Source organism: Hemitrygon akajei, chromosome 13 (assembly GCF_048418815.1).
Source record: "Hemitrygon akajei chromosome 13, sHemAka1.3, whole genome shotgun sequence".
NCBI lineage: Eukaryota > Metazoa > Chordata > Chondrichthyes > Myliobatiformes > Dasyatidae > Hemitrygon > Hemitrygon akajei.
Genome location: NC_133136.1, coordinates 40,870,903 through 40,886,228, shown reverse-complemented (window position 1 = coordinate 40,886,228; position 15,326 = coordinate 40,870,903). Strand labels below are relative to the sequence as shown.

At 39.2% G+C, this 15,326-nt stretch overlaps 1 protein-coding gene and 1 non-coding gene across 2 annotated transcripts in view; both read right to left on the bottom strand.

The window, feature by feature from the left end:
• Nucleotides 1-11,564, bottom strand: part of map3k1 (mitogen-activated protein kinase kinase kinase 1, E3 ubiquitin protein ligase) — an 82,207-nt gene extending 70,643 nt beyond the window's left edge. Inside the window, exon 1 of the mRNA XM_073064459.1 lies at nucleotides 10,875-11,564. Coding sequence (XP_072920560.1) covers nucleotides 10,875-11,215 — 341 coding nt within the window. The 5' untranslated portion in view covers nucleotides 11,216-11,564. The remainder of the gene's footprint in view (nucleotides 1-10,874) is intronic.
• Nucleotides 1,304-1,459, bottom strand: LOC140738168 (U1 spliceosomal RNA). Its single transcript, XR_012101331.1, has one exon. It is a non-coding gene; the product is annotated as a U1 spliceosomal RNA (small nuclear RNA).
• Nucleotides 11,565-15,326: the final 3,762 nt, after the last annotated feature.

The following is a 15,326-nucleotide window of genomic DNA, read 5'->3' as shown; positions in this document are numbered from 1 at the left end:
CACTAAACAGTCTGAACCAAACTCCAAAGTGAACTCATCTTTGAAATCAGAATGAGTTACCAACGTGCCAAAGTGTCAGGAATAGAGACTCATACACCCAGGGCAAATTGACCTATATAATTTTAAATCCTGTCACACCAGCTTCACATTCCTAGCAAACATAAACTTTGCATTTTTGCTATAAACAAGTAGAAATATTGTTCTGACTAGCAACATCTATGAAACCTGAAGCACAATTTAAATAATCAAAACAGCGCACTCTTCGAAAAAATTAAAGCTATTTTAATTAAAAAAGCAACATCCTGCAATATTTAATAGAACCAGCAAAGCACAATTTGGCAGAGCAATATTTAAAGTAGCATACAGAAGTGTAACTGCAATTATGATGAGCTCTGTCAAAAAATAAAATCACACCTGGAATACTTGACACATAAAGTGCTCTCAACAATGAAGGAAGGTGGTTCATGCCTCGGGACAGCATCCAGCATAGATTTCTGCTTGACCTCTGGAATGATTGGAGCATCCTTTTAGATGCAATTGAATAAAATTTGTCTAAAATTCAGAGCTTTATATTTCAGAATGAGAAGCAAGCTTATTAAAATTATACAAAGCAAATTATCTAGATGCTCTACTAATTAATTCATTGAGCAGAGGAAATCACAGGGTTCTGTCACTACTTCAATTTTTGCATATCCAGATGAATAACTTTTGAGAGAACTGTTATTTGAAAAATTAGAACCATCAAACAATATATGGCACAAGACACATGTTTGCTGAAGTACAAGTCCAACTGAATCAGTAAGCCCATACAGCGGCTTTTAGGCCTTTAAATGCAATGAGTCTCTGATGAGAGCCTGATTACTGCTGGACTTTTAATGGCTGCTGTTCCAGGAACTGTTCAAGTAGCTGTTAAAAGTTAACATGCCGTTTATTAGATGAACATTTCTGACAATGAGTCACCTTCTTTGCATACATCCTGTGTTATTGAAACATTGTTTATTATCCTGTTGTTTGTGGCAGATAAGACCAATAGCATTCTCTCAGGCAACTACAATTACAGAGTTATTTAAGAACTATTAACAAGGCAAATCAAATACCTTTTAAAATTCAAAGTAAATTATCAGAGTACCAAATAAAACAATGAGATTCTTTTTCTGCAGGCATACTTAGCAAATCTATAGAAACAGAAAACCCACAGCACAATACAGGCCCTTCAGCCCACAAAGCTGTGCCAAACATGTCCTTACCATAGAAATTACCTAGGGTTACCCATAGCCCTCCATTTTACTAAGCTCCATGTTATAAAAAGAATGTAGTCCCCCACTACCACAAATTATGCAATCGAGTATCCAGCATTTGGGGATACTGCAGACGTCAGCACACCCAAAGTGCAATGGGATAGCCTCGTCCTGAAACCCCGGCCATCCTGATTACCAACGATTCCCTGCCAGGTAAGAACAGTAACTGTAACAGTAAACAGGATCAATGAACAAACCGAGTAAATGCAAATATAAATAAATAGCAATAAATAAACAGAATAAAGAGTCCTTGAAGTGACACCATCGGTTGCAGAAACAAAAATAGAATGAGTGTAGCTATCCCCCTTTGCTCAAGGGCCTGATGGTTGAGGGGTAGTAGCTGTTCTTGAACCTACCGGTAGTAGTGAAGTTCTGAGGCACCTGTACCTTCCACCTGATGACACCACACCCTACACCACCACAATGAACAAGCCCAAGGTATTTCCAAAAGCAGGAACTGACCATTCCTACCCTCTCTTAGTGCCAGATAGATTCGTTTTCATAATTGGTCTGTGTTTATCACTGGCCACTGGGAAAATATTTGCAATACAACACTTCACCCACAAAAATCTGAGAATGGCTGCCAATACCAATTCACACTCGCCTCAGCACCCCATTTTATTTACATGAAAAGTCTTCAAATCATAAAAAAGGAGAATAAGTTGAGAAATCAAATTTGTTCTAAAACACCCACAAAAACATGCACATTGAATAGGCAAGGCTATACACTTTCAAAAATGTAGGCAAATGAAAATCACGAGCATATAGTAATTATTGTGCTAGTCATAGTACGATGTCATTGCTTTTGTATTAGTTATATTAATGTGTAAACCATGACCAATTCCTTGTACTATTACTACTAAATTTAGTTCCTATACTGAAACTGGCATATGCAGACACAGTTTCCTAGAACCAAGGTAAAAGGGAAATAGTATAGAATCAAAAATTCAGCAAAACATACAACTTTTTATTCCACAATTAAATACACCTCGATATAACTTTTCCTTTCAGACACAGTATCTCTGGGTAGCCATCTTGCATTTATGACGCACAATTTCAAACATGACAGCACAAACGAAAAGTAGAGGAGTGAACTTTCTGCAATGATCCCATTTCCTTTCCTCTTACAGAATTCACCATTTAGTGCAAAAGGTTATTAATGAACCCTCAAAGCATCCATGAAGAATTTTGTTGAAATACTAAAATGTACAAATTACAAATCTATTGATTTCATTTCTGGCAAGTTCACATAAATCAGCACTCTAACACTAAATAAACTTGACATTTTTGCTATATCAAAAAGGGAACCCATGCACCATTTTACACTATTATCTTATGAACTACAAGGAACCCATTTTAATGATACACTAACAAACTGGATCTTTTTAAAAGCTTATTTCTGCTATCAACAGGGAATAGTGTGATATCAGGAAGAGCTCTTATCAGATTTTTATCTTGATGGAAACACTGGAGACTGAAGATGTTGGAGTCTAGATCAACACACACTGGAGTAACTCAGGAGGATGGGCGAATAGCTTTACTTATACTGTTGAAAATAATTTTCAGCCAACTTTTATTATTTTGTGCTTTCATTAGATTAGTTCTGTGGAGCTATCCAAACATTTCCCACTTATAGCTACATAAGCTTGTAATATCTTTTCCTTCCTTCAAGCTAACAAATGTAGTGTAACCGTCTCAAACAGAAATAAATTTCAGTTAAGGTGAAGTAGAATATTTCAGGTCAGAATTTCATATTTTAAAAAAAGCAACACACAAAATGCTGGAGAAACTCAGCAAGACAGGCGGCATCAATACAGGGAAACGGACAGTTGATGCTTTGGGTCGAAGTACTTATTTCCTGTCCTGCTGAGACCTGTCATTCGCCTATCCTCCAGAGTTCCTCTAGCGTGTGTGTTGATCCAGAGTCCAACATCTGCAGTCTCCCATGTTTCCATCAAGATAAAAATCTGATGAGCTCTTCCTGATATCACACTATTCCTTTTTGAGTCACCAGAAATAAGTTTTTAAAATAAATTAGCAGGAAATAGCACAGAGGATAAACAAATATTATAAATCTGTCCTGACATATACTAGAACTGTTTGTTAGCTTGCCTAGTACCTGCAAGAGTAGCAAAAATAAAAGAGCAGAGTGATACCTGAGGGATCGTATACTTTAGAAAGGTTTTAGATAAATTAAGGGCATTAGGCCTAATAAACCTCCTGCAGCTGATATTTTCCACCCTAAGAAATAGGTGTGTGGACTATCAAAGTTTACAAGGTTTAGAAAACATGCAAATGCAGCACTACTATTCAAGGGCAGAAGAGAGTTAACAGAGCTGTCGAGTTCATATTGGACTTCACAAAATGTGTCAGCAAGCTGAGTTCACTTAAAAAAAACATTTCTAGGATTTGGGGTTGAACCTTCACATACTCGCAATAAAAACAAAAATTGTTTTTGATTTCATTGCTCTGTGGGTGGCAAATGTGTGCAACATTTGAGAGATACCGGCAATGGTACAGCGAGGGGGAAAACAGGCTGGAATGCAGCAGACAGGTAGAAAGAGTGGCCCAGGGACTGAAAACAAATGTGGTTCTAAATGAAAGTAATATTCCTTCTAGACTCTAGGGCCTGACTACCCAATTCCAAGCTCCAACAGGACCCCAAAAAAAACTGATGGCAATGCTGCTGAATGATCATAACATCAACCAGTAATTTTGTTTCTTTTCATACTGAAAAAGAATGCTGAATGTTGGAAAATATTTTATGTTTATTCAATTTCAGGTTAGCAGCCATATTTTACTTTGGAAGGCAAAGAGGACTTTGGCCTTTACTTCAAGGGAGACACCATATGGAAAAGAAAACTAAGGGAATTTACATAAAAAAGTGTACAGATGCAGTAATTATAAAATAAAAACAGAAAATACTAAAAACACAACAGGTGAGCCGGCGTGTGTAGAAAAACAGATAATGTGTCAAGTATTATTGCATTTCAAATTTATTTTAGTATCCAAACTGCCACACTTCAGACAATTCGTTACAATCTAGGAATGCAAAAGTCTGAGGTAAGCTTTAACAGGACTTTCAATTGCTCATTTTTTTTTAATGCCAGAACTCAGAATGCCATTATAATCAAAGTACACATGAATCTATTAACAACATCAAAATACATTTCTCTACACGACTTCCTTGTCCAGTTGTCCCTTCTCACTGATCTTCCTTCTGGCTCTTACACCTGCAAGTGGAACAAGTGCTACACCTGCCCCTACACTTCCTTACTCTCCACCATTCAGGGCCCCAAACAGTCCTTCCAGATGAGGCAGCACTTCACCTGCGAATCTGTCAGGGTCAGCTGCTGTATCTGGGTTTCCTCTACATTGATGAGAGCCAACTTAAATTGGGGGACCACTTTGTCGAGCGTCTGTTCCTTCTGACACAAAAAGGCGGAATTTCTCAGGGGCCACCAATTTTAATACTACTATTCTCATTCTGATATACCAGTCCACAACCTCCTCTAGAGCCACAAACAGGCTATTCTCAGGTTGGAGGAGCAACACCTCATAATCCATCTGAGTAGGCCTCATGAAAATCAATTGCTCTACCTTCCAGTAATTTTTCCATCCTCCCCCTTCCCTCTTTTCCTATTCTGGCTCCCTCTTACTCCTCCTCACCTTCCCATCACCACCCTCTGGTGTCCCTCCTTCTTCCCTCTCATCACTCCTCCTCCTTTACATTTTCTACCTATCACCTCCCAGATTTTCACTTAGTTCCCCCCCACTCCTCCACCCCTCCCCCGCAGCTGATTTTACCTATGAACTGCTAGGTTGTACTTCTTACCTCCCCCACTTTTTATTCTGGCTTCTTCCCCTTCCCTTTCTGTCCTGATGAAGAATCTTGGCTCAAATCGTCAACTGTTTATTCCTCTGCATGGATGCTGTTTGACGTGCTGAGTTCCTGCAGCATTTTGCATGCGTTCCGGATTTCCGGCATCTGCAGAATCTCTTGTACTTGTACACTCAAACAGTTGTCAACTAAATTACATCCTTTTATTACCAGAACACCCTTCATGAAAGCCCAACATAAGCTGCTGCTCATCAATAAAACCATCTAACCTTTCAATACTACATAGCAGTATATGTTACAAAAGAAAAATCTATTTATTTGTAAATGCTAATGTTCATTTATTTGTGTGAAAAACAGTTGTGCCATTTTGATGATGAACTTCAAAACAGAGACAGGATATTGAGCTTCTCAAATCTGCTTCACACTTCAAAGGAAATTGTGAACATGAGACAATTCTCTACACTTGCATATCAAAATCAGTATAATACTAAAGATGGCAAACGATAACAGAATTTGCAAGTATTGCAATAATTTGGAACAAAACAAATTTCTACCAAGTTAAGTGTTTCAAAATATGAAAATATAACCTAGCTTAATATATTGTAGTTTAACTACTTGTAAAATTCAACTATAAGAGAAATTATGAGCAACAAAGAACATCCACCATTGGAGAATTTATGAAGCAAATACTTGTTTCAAATAACTATAATTAGCAGACTTTATCAAACCAAACAGTAATAACAACTATTATCTTTACTTAAGTTTAAAAGTTTGGAAGTGGTGCTTGTAAGCAGTTTTGAGTACATCATTCAGTTTTAGTCTGAACCCCCTTTTGGGCAGGTATGGACACAATGGCTGGAATTCTGACCACCTGTGTTGTAACCATGCTAAGTTTAACATAGCTTATATAATTTTTTTGATTTAGAATTCAGGACAAATTTATCTTGGCAGGAAGTTCTGTCTGTGCCCCACAAATTACTTTGGAGCCTGCAAATTCTGTTTGCAGTGTAAGTACCACACCAAAAAGATATTAAATAAATAGGGAATGCTAGTATAGTGAATCAGATCAGACATCAGCCATGCTCTCCTTGAATGGCAGAACAGGTTTGAGGAGCTAAATTAAAATCATTCAGTTAATGGCTTTCAAAGAGGTAGAGCACAAATTCACTTGAAAGAACAAAGGGGTTAAATGACAATTTGTATAAATGTGGCTTGTATTCTTTAAATATATACCACTTGTGATTATCAGGTCACAATTTAACATGTCTCCTTTAGATTACCAACGCTCTTCCAGGAATTCTCAATTCTAGAGTAATTATTTAAGATTTCATTGAAAAAAATTACTGAAGTTGCTGGATGAAAGAACTTGGTAACAACCTTATCTAGCAAGTTTGGAATTTAATAGAGAAGACAGTGGGAACTACTTTTGCTCCTTTTTCTCTATTAAAAAAAATCAACATTGATGATCAAGTTGAAGACAGCCCACAATCACTGAATGCCCTCAGATTCTTGCATAAAGTTTGAATTCGATGGCCATGTTTCTTGTTAAGAGAATGAAGTTAACAGCCATCTCTGGAAGTTAAATAGCAAAGCATCCAAACAATCACAACAGCAGATAATTTAACTATTCTGTTAATGGATTAGCATTAGTCCTCTGACAGACAGAGACATCTGTGATATTGGTTCACAGAAGGCACTATCAACTTTACAAGTAAAAGGCACTTAATCACTACAATTAGGTCCTAACGAGTTAAAACACCAGAAAACACGCCTAATGTAAATAAAAAAAACTTTATTCACTTTTACATACAGAGTATTCATTTCTACTGCTGAACTGACTACAAAATACAGATGAACTTCCACCCAAATTTCTGACATAGCCCAACAATACTCAAGAAATAACTTACAGATTGTTATATTACCCAAAATTTGGCAGTTTGTCAAATACACCAAAATGCCTGACACAACTTAGCACATTGAAAAGTGAGAAATATGACTCAAGCAGCCCACTATACCCTCTCCTCTAGTAAATCTGGGAGAGGAAGCAAGGAATATGAGTGATAAACAAATCAGTCATAAAGAACGACAAGGTGCCAGAGGACTGGCAGTCAAGGGACAGTATATCACTAAAAATAAATTCCTTATCCAAAGTGAAGACAGAAGAAGCATTTTCTAGTTACTGGGGGCGGGGGGGGCTGTGGAAATAGAACTGTGGGCAAGAACAGCAAGAAGTGGGTTAGAACAAACCTAACAGCAAGTACAGAAAGAAATAGAATTGCATATCTACACATAAACACTGAAAGGAGAAAAACAATCTACCTCATTTACAAGCAAAATTAAACACTCAGTTTGCCATTAGTAAATCTTGAAAACCAAATGTTCCCATTTATACAAAAATTGGAGATAAGAATTCGATGTAAAACAACTTTTCAGATTTCACCCATTGACTGAATGCAGTACACAATTATTAAATGCTGAGTCATACATATTCTTACTACATTATGATCAACCTTTAGTCCTTTTATAATGATTGTACCATAGGGCATGCAAGTCATGTGTAAATCTGGTGTAACTTCTCAACCTATTTTGAGGTATTAAAATCATCATATGCGCTGATAATATGACAAAGGTTGTTGTTTTGTAGCATTAGTTGCCATAGATTCAACACATTGATTCCCGAGATGAGAATTACCCTATTACTATATTCTCCAGAGTTTAAAAGAATGTAAGGCGATCTTACTGAAACCTCAAAATTCTCATACAAACTTTACAAGATAAACGCAGACACATTTTCGTAAGCTGAGATGTGTAAAACTTAAGGTCACAGTCTTAAAAGGCATCAGACTTGAAACGAAATTCTTTTACCGTAGTAAATGCTCTGATCAGCAGAGGCAGACTCAGTATATTTTGCACATTTAGTAAATCAAAAGAACATGGGATCAATATATTAGAGTAGTTCGTATTTCATATAGCATTGAAACAGGCCCTAAAGCCCAAATCACTATGTGGCCATGGTGCCGTCAAGCTAATCCCTTTTACCTGTTTTGCCCATATACTCAAAACCCCTCCTAACCAAGTGCAGTACTTACCAACATAGATCAACTATGACCTCTCTGAACAGCAGAGAAAATTAAAAAGCAAGAAACCCTGAGACCACCGGACTTTTAGCAAAACTAAACTATTTCCAGATTTATTGGTTTTGATTAATTTGTTTTCACAAAACTTCCACTTGATCCCTCCACCTTAACCACCTCAGAACTTGACTTCTGTCCAAAATATTGTTCATCATCACAAGTGTCCCATTATTAAGTCATAAAATGATACAGCAGGGATACAGGCCCGTCACCCCAATGAGCCCATGCTAATCCAGGTAGTTTCAATTCTTTGCATTCAGCCTATAACCCTCTAAGCCAAGAGTTCCCAAGCTGGGTCCACAGACCCCTTGCTTATGGTATTTGACAATAGCATAAAAGAGACTGGGAATCCCAGCTCTAAACCCTGCCCATCCATGTAACTATCCAAATGCTTCTTAAATGATACTATTGTACTTGTCTCAAGCACTTCTTCTGATAGCTCATTCCATATACCCACCACCCTGTGACTGAAATACTGCCCCTATCTTTCCCCCTTTCACTGTAAATCTATACCCACTCATTTTGGACTCCCCTACCTCTGGCAAAGACTGTTAAGCACCCTTATACAATTTCTACAAGGTTCATTTTACCTGTTTCCCAAGGACAAAGATCCTAAACTGGCCAACCTCTCATTATAACTCAGGTGTTCTAATTCTGTCAACATCCTTGTAAAAGTTACTTGAAGGGTGTCCTTATCAATGATTTATACAACTCCATTATTCAATGTCCTGACTGATGAAGGTCAGCACGCTGAACATCTTCCTCTCAACCTAGCTTACCTGTGACATTGCTTTCAGTGAACTATGCACCTGTACATAGTGCCCTAACAGTCATAGTGCAAGTCCTACACTGGCTTAACATTCCAACTCACCCCACTTCTCCAAATGAAAAGCATCCCCCTTTAATCCACACTTCCTACTCTTCCCAAGTCCTATATTTTCCTAATATAATACTTGCTAATTTTGCGTCATCCACAAACTTGCTGATGAATCCCTATAGACCTGCATCCAAACCATTTATAAAAGTAAAGAATAACAAGGGTGCCAAGACCAACCCCTACAGCACACCACTTGTCACTGGCCTCCTTTCCAAGAAAGGACCTTCAACCACCACCCACTGATCTGAGCCAGTTTTGAATTCACCTAACCAGCTTTTCCTGGATTCCACGGAATCTAAACTTCTAGACAGCTACCATGTGAGACCTTGTCAAAGGCTGTGCTCATCAATAGACAGAAATTAGGACTACAATTTAAATTGGTTTGCGTACTGAGATACAGTGAAAAAGTTGACCCGTACTGTTCATACAGATCAAAATTCAGTGTATGGTGCATTAAGGTAGTAAAAGGTAAAATAATAACAGAATGCAGAATAAAGTGTTACAGAGGAACTGCAGTGCAGGGAGATAATAAGGTGCAAGATCATAACAATAAGGTAAAGAGCCTATTGCACTGGGGAACCATTCAATAGTATTTAAGATTGAAGTGCCTTGCTAAATCTGAAACACGTTTGGAAGTCAGTGTAAAATATTGATTTAAAGAACATAGATATTAATCTGATATCACTTTACTAGTTAATACATTTCACTACCAACGGCAAGAGGTTTTAGAATTCCAATCAATAAAAAGCTGGCAATGAACAATTATTTAAATTGAAGACATTTATACAATGCATTTTACATTTCTATCAGAATGTTTCTATTGTTTAGCCAATTACGTTTGCCAAGTGATTAATGCTGTAATGTAGATAAGACGTCTCTTTATATTATCCCTTTTGCATCAGAATCGCTGTTTTAATGTCCTATATCAAACGCACGATATCGCAAGCATCAAAGATATACACGCACACACACACACTGCACAGTTCCGCACGTAGGTACAAATGTTAAGACGCCTAGTGTCTGAAAGGCAACATACCAGGGGGAATATAAACGCGTGCCTCTGTTCACGTGCTACAAGCAATTTACTACGTTGAAGATATGTGGTATGAAACTAAAGCAGGCGTGTTAGAGAAAGTGTTTATGAAGATTATAAGAAAATTTATCTTAAATTGTAAACTATTAATTTGTCCGTTGACCATCCGCAGCGGCCCGTAGTTGTACTATGCAATGCTACCAAGTCTCGTTTGCATCCATGAGAAAGCGGCAGTAAACCTTTACAACTTCAGCACCACGTTCGCTAACTTATCAAGTGAACGGAACTCAAGCGCGGAGCCACACACACTGAAGGGAGGAAGATTGCTCCAGTGATCAAAGAAGATCATATGACAATGCAACAACCGACAACACATTCAAAATCTGGACAGGAAACTAGGCTTGCTAAGCACTTTCGGGCAAAAAAAACACGATACGAACACGCAAAAACAAAATAAAATCAGTCCTGCGCACATGAAAAAAAACCCCAATAACAAACCAGACAGAACCTCCGATGTTCAAAGCAGATTGATCACCTGTAGTTACGCCCAGGTTTAGGACACACTGTTTATTTACATCGAAGTTGCATGTGGGACACCTGAGCAGCGTCGAGCCCTGCCGCTTCTCCAAGCGCAGCCACCACACGTTCGCCCAACCCAGGAGCATTACCTGTGCTGCAGGAGCCACCTTACCTGAAAGGAGCGCCTATATCCATGAGGATAGCCCCGGCCGAGCCGCCATACGCTACTGCTGATCCTCCCGCGGGGTCCCCACTGAAGTGCGCGGGCTGCTCAGCGCTGGGCTCGGCCTGGGGACACGGGTCGCCACTCGTCTCTTTCTCCACCGAAGCATCAAAGTCGACACTTTTGACTTTACGGAGGTGTTTCCTGTAAGAGGCGAACTGCCTCTGGGCAGAGCCTAGCTCTTCTTCCCTCGACTCGGCGCTCTTGCTGCTGCGACTGCCGGTCACCGTGGTGGGATCGGCGCTAAGAGCCGCCCGGCTTCCCGTCACCGTCCCCGCTGCGGCCGCCATTTTGTCCTGCTTCAGTTCATGGGCGCCAGTATAATGGAGCAATGGTTGGCCTCCTACAGTACAGCCGGGTGCTGCTCCACCTCACACCGGCCCAAAAACGCACACGGCTTTTGTTTCAGGAGGGCGAAACAATCTCTACAGCTCCACAGTCGCACTCACATCCTCCCTCCTCGCACAAGCACTCGGGCTCCGGCTGTGCTCTTCAAAACTGCCCGCGTCTCCCCCCCGAACCGGGTTTACCGTACGAGTTTATCAGCCGGCCTCAGCTGCATCTCTCTTCGTCCAGCCATGGGGCAGGACCCACCGACAAACTTCGAGTTTTCTATTTTTTTTCCTCTCACCAAGGGGAGGAGCACCCTAGCTGCTTCATGATGTCGGCCCGTCCCCATCCCTTATATGGAGAAAGATCCCTATCCTTCCCTGGCCACTAACCAACTTCCTACTCCACAGCGACAAGTTAGTTGGACGTAGGAATCAACGGCGGAGAGCATTCTGTGAGTTGGTCAGTCATTTCATTCATTCATCCATCCATCCATCCATGCGTTCCTCTAGAGGCGTAGATGGTAGTATCCCGCAGTAAATTCTAACATATATTTTTAATGAAGCTACAAAGCTCCGCAAGCTAGGCGAGGGTGAGAGAAAGAGAGTTAATCTTTCAGGTCAATAACTTCCACACGGAGACAAACATTTTCAGTTGAGAAATCTGAGCTAGATTTTGACAAGCTATTTTGAGGAGGGAGAGATAACTTGATCACTTTGAACGGTCAATTTGGAGAAGCTACAATTTAGGCATTCATAATGTTATTTGATAGGAAATCCCCATAAGAAACAATGGGAACGATACAATTCAGTAACAAGAGTATACACAACCATAGGAGAAGGACATCCTCGAATCTGCTCTAACATAAAGTAATCTTGGCTGATCTAATTTGAAGTCTATGACCAGTGGTGTTCCACAAGGATCAGTGCTGAGAGATCTGCTTATATATAAATTGGGTTTCACAAAATTTGGTGGAATTGCAGATACTGAGGAAGATTGTCAAAGGATACTACCTGATATAGATCTGTTCATAAAATTGGAGGTAGAAGTGTCAGATGCAGTTTAATTTGGGCAAGTGTGATGTGCTAAAGGTTTGGAGGTCAAATGCCTGAGGAAAGTATACAGTGAACTGTGCAGTACCTGGGGAGCATTGATGTATCAAGGGATCTTGGAGTGCAAGATCCCTGAAAGTGGCAAAAGAAGTGGAAAGACAGGCTTACCATGTTCTGTTGGGACACTAACTATAAAAGTCAGTATATTGTTTTGCAGATGTATACAACTTTGGTTAAGCCATATTTAGAGGTTTATGTACAGTTACGATCCCTTTAAACCTCTGGGCAAATGCTCAATCATAGATGCACTCTACGAGCAGCTCACTTGAAATACATTGTAGAAAATCTTTCATTATGCATTAGTACAATGCATTGAAATAAGATCAACGTTTTTTCCCAAGTAAAGTGCTTAAAGATGAATAAATTTATTGTCAGCAGGGGCCTATTTTAATTGGATCTACAAATTTTTTTGTTCCAGAGTCGCCTGGCATTAGGGAACGAATGGGCATAAAATCCATTCTGGGAATTCTATCATTTGTCATGTCTTGCTGTCCATATTAGTAGTTGAGAAAATGTATGAAAGATAATATATAATGGTACCAGTCTAATAAGAGGAGCAAAAGAAGCATTGTGGGCAGTGTTGATATGACTAGCACTCAGTTACCTTTAAATAAAATGATTTGCTAGGATATTTTGGTCTGAAGTCACAGATTTGGTGGGATAGTTGAGGGAATCGTATTGTTTCTTCTATAAGTTGATAATTTAGTTGTTAAATTACTAAAAAATAAAATTTTATTCTAGATAAAATCTAGACCGCCATGGTAGGATTTGAACTCCACTTTGAACTCCAGGTCTTTAGTTGGCTAGTAGACTAATCTACTCTTGTCCAAGTTCATCACATTGATGCAAGATCTTGGATTTGACATATTTCTATAAATGTGTAGTGGAGAGTATATTGACTGGCTGCATCACAGCCTGGTATGGAAACACCAAAGTCTTTCAATGAAAAATTCTACAAAAAGTAGTGGATATAGCCCAGTATATCATGGATAAAGCCCTCCCAACCATTGAGCACATCTACATGAAATGCTATTGCAGGAACACAGCATCCATCAGCAGGGACCCCCACCATCCAAGACATGCTCTCTTCTCATTACTACCATCAGGAAGAAGGTACAAGAGCCTCAGGACTCGCATCACCAGATTCAGGAACATTTACTACCTACACCTCAACCACCAGGCTTTTGAACCAAATGGGATAATTTCACTCAGCCTCACTTTCTTCACTATTGCAATGTTCCCACAACCAATGCACTCATTTTCGAGGATACTTCATCTCATGTTCTTGATATTTATTGCTTATTTATTTTTATTATTATTATTTAATTCTTTCTTTTGTATTTGTAGTTTGTTGTCTTCTGCACTCTGGTTGAACACCCTAGTTATTTTCTAGATTTATTGAGTTCGCCCACTAGAAAATGAATCTCAGGGTTGTATATGGTGACACATATGTACTTTGATAATAAATTTACTTTGAACTTTGAAATCACAAAGAATTTGTCACAAAAAAGTATGGAAGACTTAAACTTGTTTCCAAAAGAACATTGAATTGAATTGACTTTATTGCTTACATCCTCCATCTATATGAGGAGTAACAATCTTTACATTACATCTCTGTCTAAATGTGCAATGTGCATTTTATAGTCACTTGTAAGTTATGTAAATTACATACAAAATATAAAAGAATTGTTCAGTGAGCATTTAAAGGGCAGCAGGAGAAATGTGGGTAAACTGGAATTGACATACAAAATTGATAGTTACATAGTAAAGTTATAGAATTGGAATAGTTATCAATGTTCAAAGTAAATTTATTATCAAAGTACATACATGTCACTATATTCTATCCTGAGATTCATTTTCTTGTAGGTATTCACAGTAGATACATAGTAATACTATGAAAGCAATGAAAGACTACACACAAAGACAGACCAACAATGTGCAAAAGAAGACAAGCTGTGCAAATATAAAATAAAACAAATAATAATAAAATTAAATATATAATCATAAAAAGAACATTGAGAACACGAGTTTTAGAGTCCTTAAAAGTGATTGGGTGACTCCAGAGTTTGTGGATCAGTTCAGAGTTAATGTGAGTAAAGTTATCCATGTTAGTTCAGGAGCCTGATGGTTGAAGGGTAATAACTGTTCCTAAACTTGATGGGGTGGAACCTAAGACTCTTGTACCTCCTTCCTGATGACAGCAGCAAGAAGAGAGCATGACCTGGATGTCCTTGATGATGCTTTTTTTTTGTGGCTGCATTCATTGTAAATGTGCTGAATGGCAGGGATGGCATTACCTCTGATGCACTGGGCTACAGTGAGTGTAGGGGGCTTTGGAAAGATGTTGTACCTGTTATGTCTGGCAGCTGCACTGTACCTCGTAGGGTGGACGGGCATCACTGGTCCTCATCCATCTCCTAAATCTTTCACGTCTGCATCCAAATAGCACACCTCATTACACTGCTTCAGCTGGTGGGTTAAATGATGTAAGGGGGTGGTGTTAACACGGCACCACTGGGTGGAGGACCTTGTCGAAGAAGTCACCAGCCAGGGTGGATGAGCTCCCTGAAAAACTATAACAGCCACGTGTTCGAAACCATGGCGAGCATCCAAGTTGGAGGGCATTGGGTGTGGCCTGGCCTGGAGAGGGATGGGCGTAGCCAGGCCTCATCAGCCCAAGACACGCAAAAAGCGCCCCTATGACCCATAGGTGGGTTGCAGGATCCGAACCTCCGTATCCAATATTTTTTGTCATCTTTTCCATTCATGGGCATTGATGCTTCCTTACCAGGTCGTCATGCAACCAGTCAAGACACTCTCCACTGTGCATTTATAGAAGATGGTCTGTCAGTCAATAAAGTGTAGACCTTTTCATAGAGCTAACCCATGTATTTAATTTACTCTACAAGTTGATATTTCTTAAAGTGCCTGTCCAAATTTCTTTCAAAAATGATCATTA